The following is a 14,772-nucleotide window of genomic DNA, read 5'->3' on the forward strand; positions in this document are numbered from 1 at the left end:
AATGACATCTGTAGCAGTAGAGAGGACTGTTGAATTTCTTGCACCAAAATAGAAATCATGTCCCGAGAGTCATTTGATGACAACAGTAATTAACCTGGATCACACATCAGCTGTACCAGCAAACATGACAGTCCTGGAATTGTTTGGAGATTAAAATGAGAATGTCAATAGCAAGCAAGACAGAACATCATATATTTTCACAAGCAAGTAGCAAATGGACTCCTACTTTTCTTTGGACATGGCTAAACCTGTCCATTGCTGTGCAGACTTAGGTGAGCCAAGCCTTTTGTTTAATCTCCCCTAATACAGATGGGGATGGTTTTCTTCCCAGCCTCTTTCACTAGCTGTCCGGCTGTTGTGCACATGGCCTGACACCCCTAGGCCACATGCCCTAGGAGATAATGAAAAACAGTGCCCGTGAGGCATGTTTGTCATGCATAATTTTTAAAACATTCTGAATTTAGAAAATACAAATATTAAAAATTCCAACTTCTGACTATTTTTAAACAACGAGGCGATTTGAGAACAATCACCCCTTTACTCTAGCATGGTGATCCTTGCCTTTGATGAAGGGATCAGTAGGAAGCCCTGGTGTTCACTATCAGCCTCCCTCATTTATGTGGCCCACCCACACTATAGCCATGGGTTGGCATGTGCCCAACACTTTGGTTCTAAGTACCAAAGGCAACTAAGAGATGTAACTGATCATTCAGTTTTGTTTCTTGTAACACGAGTTCTAATAGGTTCTAATAATAAAAGCCCAGAGTCAGATATAGGGGAAATTGCTGCCCAACCATATCACCTCCTGTCTGTCTCTACAGACCTACAGATCTCTATGGTTAGCTAGTGGCTAGCTCCGCCCTCTGATCTTCATGTAAGCTTTATTTGTACAGACAAGATATCACCACAATCCCCAAGCTGTGAGAGGCTGAGAACCTTGTCCACCTGTGTTGGTATGTCCCTAGCGTTTCGTAACTGTTTATTGAATTAAATGGGAATTCTGTTTAGGAAATGAATCTGGCAGTCATTAAAGGAACATGGTGAACCCTGGGGGTTAAACAGACCTGGGGGGGAGGGCGCCAGAAGAAGTTAGACAAGATGGGACTCTGAGACACAATTTGAATAAGAGTCCATTGGATTGAAAGACTCATGGAATGGAGTGTGAAGGAGAAAAGGGCAGGTGGGTTTGGAGCCTCAAGGAGTAAGAGTGTGAGGCTAGAGGGATGGCCCAGCAGTTAAGAGTGCCTTTTCTTCTCTCATGAGGACCAGAGTTCAGACCTCAGTACCCACATCAGACAGCTCACAAACGTCCTTAACCCCAGCTCCCGGGGATCCAGTGTCTTCTAAGGGAACACATGTAAGTACACAAACACACACACACACACACACACACACACACACACACACTAAAAACAAACCTTTTTTAAATAAGTGAAATAGCAGTGCCCTTAACCCAGCTTCGTAGGTAGATACCACGGGAAGTCTCTGCTATCCCAGTCCATTTTGAGATGGGAAGGGAATCCGAGGCTTGATCATATAAAATCAGTGAGTGCTGATGACTAGTCTCAGAATTGATTCCTTGTGTTCTAACCCCAGAGCAAAGACCATCAAGAATACAGTCTCGGTGAACTTGGAACTGACAGCAGAAGAATGGAAGAAGAAATATGAAAAGGAGAAAGAGAAGAACAAGGCCTTGAAGAGTGTCATCCAGCATCTGGAGATGGAGCTGAACAGGTGGAGGAATGGTGAGGATGGATGGAGAGGGGAGGAGGCCGGGACATACGCTTTCTCCTTCCCGCGATGGGCATCCTGGGAGCCTCTTGGGAAGCGGGGATGATGGTGGAATTCAAGCATTTCCAATTCCCGGGATGATGAGTGTTTTGCTCTTTTGCTTTGCTAATGTGTTTTATTATTCCTTGGCACCATGGCATGCCTCGTTCCATCCTGTGGCCTGCACATAGTAGTGTGGACTAGGTGGCCTGAATCATCAATCTTTTTGTATGTGTGCATGGAGAGATGCACATGTGTGGGGGAGGGGTTCATGTGTGTGTGTGGAGGAGTGCACATGTATAAGGAGGAGTGTGTGTGTGTGCGCGCGCGCACGTGTGTGAGGGTTCATGTGTATACACATTTATGTCGAGACTAGAGAACAGCTATGGGTGTTCTACCCGGGAAGACTTGGAGACAGGGTCTAGACTAGCTAACAATCCCCCATAGACCAGTCTGTTCCCACCTTCCCTGCTCTGGGGTTATGAGCGCGTGGCACCATGCCTGGTATTTTTTAATGTGTATTATTGGGATGGAATTCAGGTCCTTGTGTTGAGCACCAAGCACTTGCTTGAGAAAGCAATTCCCCAGCCTGACCAGAATCTGTTTCCGGTGCTGTACTTTCTGTGGTTACTGTCCTTCATTCTCAGGGTGACTGAGTGTTGGCTTTGACTAGTACAGATTGCTTCGACTAAATGGAAAAATATGATTTGCTTCAGTCTTGCCGTTTATTTGGGGTTAAAGGTCACCTGTGGCAAGTACTTGCCTTTTCTGACCTGCCTCACTGTCAAGTTCTTCAGAGTGAAAGATACAGGGCTAAGGAAACCATGTTCTAAAATGGACTCCGACAGACACGCCTGATGACTAGCTTTCCCCCTCCTCGAACAATGTCTTTGGCTCGTTCTACAGGAGAAAATATCTCAGAGAGCTGGCGTGCCGCGGGTGGGTGGGTTGTGGGAGAGGTGTTAGGAGTGGCTTCCAGATCGGAGGGCAGACAGATTATTTTGGTGACTTTAGCATGATGACAGAGCTCAGAAGGTAGCATTCTGTTTGAGTCTGGAAGCAAGGCATTTGGAGCTGCGTGTCAGAGGATGGGAAAAGCTGGAAGCCATTCGTTCCTCAGAGTGTGTGTATTTCTGCCACTACCGCAGCCTGTGCGCCCTGAGGGCGGGAGCCTGGGGGTTGCTGAGCAGACCTGGAAATACCGCGCCTGTTTGCGACTGCACAGTGAGCTGCTTGTCGGTGATGGTTTTTGCGGCTGCATCTCGCTAGTAAGGATCCAGTGTCAGTGAGCTGCTTAGTTAACTGAAAAGCAATTACGTGGCAAACAGGAATTCAAGAGACGATCAAAAATTGACCCAGTAGCCTAAATAAGAGGATTTTCCTCTTCTCGGAAGTGTTTCTAGCTACACATGTGTTTCATAAACTGCTAGGATAACTGAATAACTCAGCACCTGTGGTGGGTGATGATTCCATGCAGATTGGCAGGGGCAGAAGAATGGGAAGTGTAGAAAGCAAGGTAGGAGGAGGCGGCTCTGGGAAGCTTCGCTGTATCTCTGGAATCCGTTTGGGTCAGTTCTCTGTGCGATGACTGGGCCATTTCGCCCTTGGAGAGGGGTTAGCTCACTGGCTTTAGAAGCACTGTGAGCTGGGCAATAGCCTGGTTATTCTAAACATTTCCCATCTCTCTCTCTCTTTTTTTTTTCTTCTTCGAGACAGGGTTTCTCTGTGGCTTTGGAGGCTGTCCTGGAACTCGCTTGGTAGTCCAGGCTGGTCTCGAACTCACAGAGATCCGCCTGCCTCTGCCTCCCAAGTGCTGGGATTAAAGGTGTGCGCCACCAACGCCCGGCACATTTCCCATCTGTTGCCTAGCTCTAGCAGTCTGATCCTTCACCTGGAAAATGCCCTGCCTCGTTTGCCTGGCTTCCTTCATGCCTGATATTTCTTCAGGGTTCTGTATCCCGTTCTTGGCCCCTGCGTCTGCCATCACATTAACTGGTTGACCCGCTTCATCCTCATTGCAAATCTTTAAAGTACGATTTTCTGTGTCTTTTGGTGAGAAGCTATGCAATCCCATCAGTTACATTCTTTGGGGAAATTCGGTAAGGCATAGGTCTGAGGGCCTGGAGCTCAGGGACTTCTTGAGCTGAGGAGGGGAGGCTGAGTAATACTGATCTTTCCATGGTGAATGAAAGAGGCAAGGCCCCTATAAGTGACAGGTGGGGAGGAGAGAGGCAGTGGAGATCGATGGACCCCCACAGCCTATCGCCCAGTAACCACGGGGCAGCTGAGATGGGAGGTCCACAGCCCATCGCCCAGTAACCACGGGGCAGCTGAGATGGGAGGTCCACAGCCCATCGCCCAGTAACCACGGGGCAGCTGAGATGGGAGGTTCTGCAGAGACCCTTGCTGATATTCTTGTTGTAAAAGTGACTGTTTTTGCAGGCACAGGTTTTTAAGTGCACATAGACTGATAGAGACTACAGGTAGGAGGAGTGTAGTGAGGCAGAGTAAGGAAACCGGGTGGTTCTAGGATGAACGTGTAGAGCAGTGTCAATGTTAACTTGTGATGTGTTAGTGTCTACCACATGTACAACAAACCAGGGCCAGGATGTGTTTTCTGCTCAGGGTTGACTGGCACCTTGGTCTCTGGGAGAGCTGTAATTCCTTCCTTCCTTCCTTCCTTCCTTCCTTCCTTCCTTCCTTCCTTCCTCCTTCCTTCCTTCCTTCCTTTTTTGATTTTTTTTGAGAGACATTCCTGGAACTTTCTTTGTAGACCAGGCTGGCCTCAACTCAGAAACCTGCCTGCCTCTACCTCCTGAGTGCTGGGATTAAAGACTTGAGTCACCACCATCCATTGAGAGTCATAATCTTCACCAGAGTCTAGTCCCTTCTGTCATTGGTGCCGCCTACACATAAAGCTAGCCTTAGTGATTGCATATAGGCCAATGAGGTGAGTGAGAAAAGTGCCATCCCAGAGGGGAATGGGCTGGAGGCCCTCCGCGCTGTCCTGCACCAATCCTTGTACTTGAGTCCTGAGGGACAATAGCCATACAGGGAGAAAAGCTCACCTGGAGACAGTGCCAGCTCCCCCAGCTTCTATCAGAATGGCAGGATATTGCCTGGATCCCTTTGAAATATGGCATTGGGTCTAAACTTCTAGGAGGCAGCTATTTAATTTACTTCAACATTCCCCGGGTAGTGATATTTCCACACTGGGATATGAACAAGTTCTAGGAGCCCTGTCAATGTGTGCTTTCCCTGGGAAAGATACTTCTTTCCTTGCGTGATGTTCTTATAATTCAAAAGTTCCACTGCTCTATTCCATCTGAGAGAGCGAGAAAGAAGTTGTGTGTGCATGCCCGTGAACTTTTGGGCTTCCCTCACTTGCTGTCATGGAGAATCCAGTGGCAATACAAGGCAGGAGGAAATCAATTGCAAATCAGTTGCAGACAAATAAACGGATAAATAAGGACACATGTCTGGCCCGGTTGATAATGACAGATAATAGAAGACATTACCCAAGAAAAAGGGATGCCTGGACTAGTATCACTGGAAAGTTATAAAATGTTACCCTATTACATGCCTAGAGGCTGATCTAAGGTCTGACCTATGCCTGGACCAACTTGAAGCTTGACTGGAAGTTTGTGTTCCCTCCAAAGGACTTGTTGAAATCACAGTTTCTGAGGCGATGGTACTAGGACATGGTTTCTGTGGGACTTGTCCAAGTTAGGATTTCTACTGCTGTGATGAAACCCAACTAAAAGCTGCTTGGGGAGGAAAGGGGTTACAGGACTCACACTTCCACATCACTGAAGGAAGTCAGGCAGGAAGCTGGAGGCAGGAGCTGACTGACGCAGAGGCCACCGTGCCGTGCTGCTCACTGCCTGGCTCCCCATGGCTGGCTCAGCCTGCTTTCTCATACAACCCAGGGCCCCCAGCCCAGGGAAGGCCCCACTCACAATGGGCTGGGCCCTTCCACATTAGTTACCAATTGAGAAAATGTCCTACAGGTTTGTCTGAAGCCGCATCTTAGGGAGGCATCTTCTCAGTTGAGTGTCAAGCTGACGTAAGCCAGCCAGCACAGGGGTTGACTGTTTCCCAAGCGTTATTGCCTTCATGTGATCCCCATGAGGCTGTGCTTCAAGAGATGGCGCCTGCAAACCCGGAAGAGCTCCCTCTCCCCCATCCAAGAAGACTTGTGCATGGGTATGGACATAAACTAAATAGAAACATAAATACAATTTTTAAAATAAACAGAGTGCCGGCATCCTGGCTCACACCTGCCTGCAACTCATGCACAGCTCATCTCCAGACATTCTAGAGACAGAGGCGGGAAGATTCCAAGTTAAAGCTAGCTTGGGCCACAGAGAGACCCTGCCTCAAAAGGAGTCATGAAATAGGATGAGAGGCTACTTCTGTGTAGCTTAAACTCCATTATTTTTTTTCTTTTTGAAATCATGGATAAGTGAATAAAAATGTAATTTCTAAGAAAAAAGGAAAATGAAACCAAAAAACTTCCAAGTTTAAAATTGAAACATTTTTTTATTTTTGAGATTATGATTTTATTACAACCTTCCTACCTTCTGTTTCATCCCTCCAAATACTCCCATGTACTTTCCCTGCTCTCCTTCAAATTCATGGCCGATTTTTCACTAATTATTATTGCCAGACTTAAACTTTTAAAAATTACATTTATGGTACTTGTGTACATGTGCCGTATGTACGTACATGACACACTTCACTTGTGAATGTCAGGGGACAACTTTCAGTAGTTAGTTCTCTTCTTCTGGGTCCCAGGGTCTGAACTCGGGAGATAAGGCTTGGCAGCAAACACCTTTACTTGGCAAGCCTTATTGTTGGCTCCTAAACCAAAATTTTAACAGAAGTCCATGTCAGAAAAAAAAAACCCGAAAGTTCAGGTGTCAGACTAGCAGGGTAAAGGCCATCTGCTGTGTCTGTCATTTCTCCTGTTGAACACTAGGTATAAAATGAGTAGAGTGGATTTGGATTACATTGTGGGAATCGTGATAGTAAATGCTTTCTTTTGTTTGGTTTTCTTGAGACAGCATTTTGCTGTGTTGCTCAGGCTGGCTTTGGCCTTTGATCCTTCTTCCTGCCTTACCTTGCCCAATGATGGAGTTTCAAGAGGGAGGGGACCACTGTGACTGTTGCTATTTGTTCTTTCTGCAGTAAGTCTATGGCGATGCTGGTCCACTCTTGGATTCGTAGGTGTGAGCTCACAGGAGTTAGCGTTTCAGTCAAGTTGTCTAATTTGTTAGGTCTCCTTTCTTACTTTGAGAGTGCAGCTAAACTAACAGGAACACTGACTGCTCAGCAAACCCCGTGGCCTGCTCAAAAGACATGAATGGAAAGCCCGTGTGTTAGAAAATTGCTCTAGACAAAATTAGGGGATGTCAGGAGCTGCTTACAGTGTTTTTAGGAAAGAGGATGAAGGATGCTATTGGTATGTAAAACAGTCTCATAAAGGAATGATTTGAAAAAAAAAAACCTTCACATTTATATAGTGACATCTTGTAGCCAGCTGCTCTTGCCCATCTGGCAACTTTAAAGACTTCCTTTCGGTGTCTTCGATACAGAAATTACTTACCAGTAGGTTTGCCTCTAGGTCTGTTTAATTGGTATTAAAACAAAGCACCTCGTTCACCAGATCTACAGTGGTTTCTGGTGGAAGCTGTGAGTGACCTGCAAATCCCTGCCTGGAGTGGCTGAGAAAATGCAATTACCTCTCCGTATTTTCCAGAGGCTTCAGGGACTCAACTTAGGAAAAGAATAACTAGCTTGTTGCTATTTCATGTGTGAAATTTAATGATTCCCTGGCAGTCTAGTGGCATTCCTAAAGGAAAAAAGGAACCAAGTAAACCCACTTTAGAATTTTTAACTAATAGACCTAATGAGATTTTGTTGTTGGTCTGACACTCTCATCCATCGAAACTGGTGGATTTCCATTTTTGCAGAGATGTTATTTATGCTCTCTGGAGGTTTTCCTTTTATAATTAGAAGGTTCTGCAAGCCTTATAGGTATGCTCCGAGTGAGTGCTCCTGTGTAAACACAAATCTTTTTAGTTCTTAAAGGTAATTACAGCTGACAATAGTAAATGCCAGGGTGCTTATTTAAAGAAGGGGACCTTGCAGCTTAGAAACCCAGACATTTCCAAGGTTATAAGCTCTTCTATAGACAGCAGGTACAAGCCTCATGGGCCGGACTAAAAGAAATCTGCTTTTCATAGAGCAGAAAGAAGATAAAAACCGTTGCTAATTTTCACTTGGTGGTCTTTCTCCCGGACTGATTGCAGGGCATTATCCCTCCAGGGCTGGCGCACAGCTCTCCTCTCTGTTACAATCAGTTATTCCCTAATCATCTTGTGGAGCACACTGCAGTGCAGGGAATATTCTCGATTAGCACGGTGAGATTGCCATGGAGACAGATTGCCTGGTGTCAGCTCTTGCACAGGGTTGGGAATTTACAGTCCCCAGACATCATCCTTACCAGGGTCACTTCTGGAAGTCATTCGCCCGCTTCTTTGAAGGGTAGCGGTGTTTGGAAACCCTTTGGTTCCTCCCTGGGCAGGAGCTCTGCTGCTTCTGCTTCTGCGTGTGGCTGCCTCGTTCAGCTCCACCTGAATGGCTGCTGCAAAAAAAAAAAAAAAAAAAAAAAAAAATCATGCCTGCCTGACCTTTAGAATATGAACTAGCAAGAGCTTGCTGTTTACATGTAGCTTTGTGGGAGAGGTGTTGACACACCGATTCAGAGAAGTGCTCATGAGAAACCAGAAAGACTGCTGTAGGTTTCAAACCCTGTTTTACTAATGTTAAAAATAACCCTGAAATGGACTTGCATAACTGGTATTTTATTTTTTAGAAGACCGCCGGCCACACTAGAAAAATTTAATTAAGAATAAGTAAAAATAATGGGATTGTCGAGCATCTGAAGTTGCCCTTGTGCCAGGGAGCAGAGGGAGTAAGAGATAGGACTTGAGCCCGTGGTGCTGTCTGTGCTCGTGGTATCTACTGTCTTTGGACAGCTCCGTGATGAAAGCCGTGTTGTTTCCTCTTCTCCTTTACAAAAAGCAAGTAGAGAGGCTAAGCAGGCTGTGGGCCTGTGATTAATTCAACTTGTGAAAACGTGTAGTGTGGCTTCAGGATAGCTTTGCAGCACTAGACATGTTTATGAGAATTTGGTGATCATTTTCTGGGGGGGCAGAGGGGGGAGGACCCATAGCAGCATGGTCAGCTTTCTGGACTTCTGGACATTACCAACTTCCTGGAAATGATGTCATTCATAGGTGACAGAAGAAGAAAGGTTTAGGGATGAATCAGATCTGTGACTTGGTTTGAGCAGGTCATCTGTAGGTCACAGGAGTTAATCCCTGGTCCCTGCCAGCCCAGATGAATTAAAACAAAAGAAAAGAAAACAAACAAAACCACTGGGTAGCTCTTCGTTCCCCTTGCCTCCAGATATCATTGCCTGTGTAGCCATTTGGAACCAAAGCACACAGGGACGGCATCTCTTCCAGATGTTTCCAGGTCTTATCTCTTTGCCTGTAGTGAGCGAGCCTGTGGAAAATATGGTCATGGTTGGCTGGTTTCTGGGTCGGTACAGTTTAGAAGTTCACCTTCAGCATGTTGAAGCAGGAGGGTTAAATTCATAGTGCACTGGACTGCTGTATTTCCCAAATTTTACAAATTATTCCTACAAAATCCCAAATATAACCATAGGCAGAACTATGCCAAATACCCAGGTGTCCGTGGGGAAGAGAATTAGAAAGGAGGAAACGGCTTTACAGTTCTGATATATGCCGCACATTGCCGGAGATGTCTGAGGGCATACTCTGACTTCTCTGTGTGACTAGAAGTTGTGTCTTCATCCATCCACTCACACACACATCCCTCTATCCAGTCATCCGTCTATCCATCTGTCTTGTCACTCTGATAGGCCATGGGCTTTACAGACTGTAGAGAATAGATTCTTTAATTGAATGGAGCCCATTCCCTACCCTAAGGTTGTTGATAAACATTGTAAACCAAGGATTAGAGCTTGATGATATACTGATTTGGTCCAAAGGCCACCATGATCTTCTAGTTTTATTTCAGGTCAATAATTTCAGAAACAGGCGTACATATGGTATGGAGTCTGGTTGAAGGGAGAAGATAGGGAGGCTTAGTTTCACATGTGGTGAAGCATGGATTATCCAGGGTTTGCTTCACGTTGCTGTTTTAGATGGAACTGACACAAAAGTGAAATCATTGATGTTTAGCTTCACCTCAGCAGAAGCCTGCATACACACAGCACAGCCAGACCATCGCAGTGTTTTGTTTATACTGAGATAATGGGCACTGTGTTCAGGTGGGTTCCCTGAGGCATGAAATACACTGCTTATGAAATTACAGACTAAGATCTCGGTTCTTCTGTCTTTGCTCCCGTTTTTGGCTCGGGGCAGTTTTCCTGGGAAATTTTTGCAGACTGGATAGTATGGACTGAGAAGTTGAGTGAGGCCTGCACTGCCTGCCCGCGTGCTCAGGGGCTGGAGGGAGAGCCTGGAGTTGCTGGGGAGTGCTGTGGTGGAGAAGTGTGTTTGCTGTGGGTTTGCTTTCCTAGAAGGCAGTTGAAAGAGTTAGGCCACGTGGTTTCCGTAGGATCTGCTCCTTGCATTCTGTCTTTGCTTGATGATTTTCGTGTTGGGGCAGCCTTTGGCCAGCTTGAAATCTGTGCCTTTTCTTCCTCCATTTGCATTGCCAAATTGAGCCTTCTTCCTTTGAAGGCCCAGCAAACCCTGCTCTGCAGGCTGAGAAGAGGTGTGTAGATTCTAGATTGGCTGTCTTTTTTTTTTTTTTTTTTTCTTTCCCTGGGACTACCTGATATCACAAGAAATTATTCTGTTTGAACTCTCCAGCAGAGCCAATTAATTCTGGCTTCCTGGGGGAGAGCATGATGGTGGAGAGAGCGATTGCACAGGGTAGGTCCAATCCTTGAGTTGAGGCTGCCCCGACACCGCCCCCCTCCTGAGAGTCTCAGGTTGGCAGGACTGGGGTCCCACAGCGTTCTAGTTAAACAGTGGCACTGTGTTCCTTGCTTTGGCTGTTTCTACTAATGACACAGTAACATAATTAATTGGTAATTAGGATGCCTCAGAGGTCTGTTTCCCTTTGAATCAGTGACTAGAGAGAATATGATTCTAGTAAGTGCTAGCAGAGTCCTCCACAAAAGGAAAATGTGTGCAGGCGCTCTCAGGCAGTGCCGGGGTTGGATCGTTTGCAAGCACTGTGACCAGTGGCGCCATATGATTTCTGCCACGTGTCCTAGACCCAGCATTGATCAATTAGCCACACCTTTCTTCCCAGATAGAAAGAACAGACATTAGCTGTACGCAGGACTTTTTATTGTGTCTTCTGTGTATTTGTCACCAGGGTGACTATTTTTAGAATTCTTCCTGGAGGGTTGCATGCTTGATTTCTTTATTCCTCAGCACCCCACTTGCTGTGTGTTCCCAGGGGAAGCTGTGCCTGAGGATGAGCAGATCAGTGCCAAGGACCAAAAGAACCTGGAGCCCTGCGACAACACACCCGTCATAGACAACATCACCCCCGTTGTTGTCGGCATCTCTGAGGAGAAGGAGAAGTATGACGAGGAGATCTCCAGTCTGTACCGGCAGCTAGATGATAAGGTCTGTGGTTCACGGCAAGAGCTCTGTCTCTGTGGCCCCCAGAGACGCCACTCAGCCCCAGTTAAAGAGATAAGTCATGTTATCTCTCAATGGCAGAGATAAGTAAGAGGAAGATTCGATCAGAGTTACCACATCAGAGAGCAGGGGGCTGAGAAAGGTTAGGTAGCGCAAATGTTTAGGTAGACACTCCCTGAATGATTAATATGCTTATATGCAGAAGTAATCAGGTGCCTGACACCAGGTGAAGAGAGATACAAAATGAAGATAGAGATGATAGGTTTTCATCTTGCTTTTCCTTGGCTTTGTGGGGTTAGTGTTTTCTAAGAGGAGCGGTTTCTGCAGGCCTATTATATGTATTAGCCAGAGACCAACAGCCTTCACCTTGGTGCAAAGATGGAAGAAGGTGTCAGGCCGGTAAGCACAAAGCCCTCTGGAGCTGAAGTGGGGCTGCAGACAACCACAGATGCCTCGCTGCCTGATTCCTGTTCTCTAGTTTGATTGCTGTGGGAATAGAAACCTTCATGGATGTTTGATCAGAAGAACCAGGAATTGGGGGTGTGGGAGGTCCAGATAGACACCTGCTCAGTCCCAGTAGTCTGTCTGGGTAGATTGCTACCCAGGAAAGGAGGGCTGTGTGGGTGAGCATGGGTGTTTGTCGTCCCCCTCCTTTCTCTGCCTCTGCTTTTCTTGGAAAAGTCAACAGTAGCCCTGGCCTGGGACAAGGTAGGTGACTCCAAAGACTCAAGTGTGACTTCAACCACGCAGCTCTAAGATCCTGAGCTTTGCACCTAATCACACTAAAGACAATGGTTTGTCTACTGTGAAGCTGTTTTCAAAGACACATTGTTGAATGAGGGAGGCTGACCACATTAATTGGGGATGCTTAAGACAAACTTCTAGGACTCGCTTAGGCATGTAACTGCAAAGGTTAGAATAATGAAAAGACTCCTTGAACAGCATATGTCATTCATCACCAGTAAAGTTAGGAATCCCAGAGGCACAGAAACTAAGTCAACATGTCATGTGTTCCTGGCATATTGCCCATGGGCTATCCTAAGCTCTTTCAGTTCATTTCATCAAGGTTGCTGATATTGTCAGTCTGGTTTAATCTTTTCTGTGGTGGGTCAGCTCAGGTGCCATAAGGACACCTCTGGCCTGGATGTAATAGCTTTGTTCTGGCAAATCACCGTTAATCTTACAGGGCTCTGTCTTTGGGGTAAAGCCCAGAGTCTGGTGTCACCTTTGCAAGCTGATTGTGACTGGTTGCCTTGAGGACAGTTGTTTACTGTTTGTGGTTCTGGGAGTTTTATGATCCCCGAAGATTAAAGCAGAGTTATCCTGAGTTTCTGAAAACACATCTCACAAAATACCCATACCCAAGAGAACAAGGTACTTTGCCCTTCGTGTTCTGGGCATCCTCTTCTCCTTTATTCTACATGGGTATTATACTTTAGACCTCAACAGGGCAAGGGGAGATCAACAGTATGTTACTAGTTTATATGAACTTCCTGATTTATCCAAAGAACTGTTATTGCTTTCAACGGTGAAGAAAAACATGTAATCCCTCCCTTCACAGATTCCCGTATCTACAAATTTCTTGGATGGCGGGTCAGAATTGGTTCTGTGATGTTGAGAGATGTGGGAAAGAACAGAGCCCAGAGGCCATGTCTACTGTCAGCTCTGTTTGTGAGCTGCGTGATTATGTCCTATCAGCTGTCATTCTTTGTCAGTCTTTAAGTCCCCTCAAAGCCTCTAAAAGATAGCTCCATGTTTCTGGTGACTTAGGCATTTGGATGGTTTGAGAATGCGAGAGTTGGAACTTGGTGTCTTCTTGGATTACTGAATGGTAGGACTGGAAGTATCTGGACATGAAGCATTAGCCTGGGTAGTTGCATGTGTCTTTCTTAAGTTTTCCCAGCCCCTTTGGTGTTGGAGCAGGAAGGAGTTCTCATAGCCCTTGGCCTTGAGTCCCACACTCATTTCATGTTGACCTTCGTCCTTTAACCAAGGAACTGGTTATCCTTAGTGAATCTTTTTAGGACACAGTGGGAGAAAGATAACACAGTTTCTCCAAAACCCTCTGTGCTGTTCTTCATTGGGCTTAAGGACAGATACACCCCAAGGCCAGCCGCTTGATGGAAAAGCATGAGCTTTGTAGACCTGTGACTTAATGATAAGAGGCCTGGAGGAGATGCCCTGCGTGCCTGTATGCTATTCTCATCCGTAACTCAGGGCTCACAGATGTCACTTCAAAGATGGCAGTGGGGACTAAAATCTTCAATATATAACAGTATACCATAACTGCTAGGTCCCTCATTAGTCTCCTCTGTGTGTTCTCTTTGCTTGATGGAGAAGCCACATCTATGATGCCATCAAAGGAGTGTCAGTATAATGGATAGCTGGGTTATAGCATTAAAATATTTATACTGACCCCATCTCTCATTGGAGGCAGTGAATTCAAGAACTGCAAGTTGATTACATACTGTACTAATTACTGAGTAGCAAAAACATCTCCAGAATTAAAAGTTGACCATGTTATTTCATGTATAAGAAAATCCAACAACAAAATTAATTTTTGAAAAGTGCTCTGAAATCTGCTGTGTGAGCATGCTTAAACATGTTCTAAGAGATGCCCTTGCTGTGTGGAAAGCACAGCACACCTCATTCAGAAAGACTTAGAAATTAAAATGAAGTCAGAACAGACAACACTAAATCCGTAGAAAGCTGCCCTCATAAAAAGGGCAAGTCTACTTCAGGATGTGTCTTTAGTACTGATTTACTCTCCAGCAGAACCCTGTCTTCATCCTTTCCGGATAGGGCTGCGCCTCCCCTGCCCCCCGCGCTTGCCCCCCCCGCTTTTCACCCCCTTTCCATTTATCACCTGTCAGGGAGGAAGACTGTATCTCCAGGTTTGCCAAGAGTGCAGTATGAGAACGCAAGTTACTTCATCCTTCCCTCACTTGGGGGCAGGTTTCCCCCCTCCCCGAAGGAATGCTGAGATAGTGACTCCTGGGGTTGAACTTCCTGGTCTTTTATGCTAAGCTGTTTACTCTTGTTCGAAGGGGCAGAAATACAAAACTGAGCCTTGTAACCGGCATGCTAAGTGTGTGGACGTGAAGAAAAGCATGTCCCACAAAACAGTGAGCTAGCTGCCCAAGCGACAACTCCTGGCAGTTTTGCTGTGCTGCCAGAGATCTGAGTGGGGAGGAAAATCATCAATATTTTACACAGCCATTGAAGAAATGTTAGTATATAAAGTTCGGTGCCAATGCGCCTTCTCTTTTTGTTGCTGTTGGTTTTTGTTTTTTGTTTTGTTTTC

General features: G+C 45.9%; 1 protein-coding gene across 1 annotated transcript in view; it reads left to right on the forward strand.

Moving 5' to 3' along the window:
* The window catches only part of Kif5c (kinesin family member 5C), a 150,826-nt gene that overhangs the window by 83,783 nt on the left and 52,271 nt on the right, over nt 1-14,772 (forward strand). Inside the window, exons 11-12 of the mRNA XM_040745317.1 lie at nt 1,597-1,745; nt 11,281-11,453. Of these exons, the coding sequence (XP_040601251.1) occupies nt 1,597-1,745; nt 11,281-11,453 (322 nt within the window). The remainder of the gene's footprint in view (nt 1-1,596; nt 1,746-11,280; nt 11,454-14,772) is intronic.

The sequence above is a fragment of the Mesocricetus auratus genome, unplaced genomic scaffold (genome assembly GCF_017639785.1).
Source record: "Mesocricetus auratus isolate SY011 unplaced genomic scaffold, BCM_Maur_2.0 Super-Scaffold_100004, whole genome shotgun sequence".
NCBI lineage: Eukaryota > Metazoa > Chordata > Mammalia > Rodentia > Cricetidae > Mesocricetus > Mesocricetus auratus.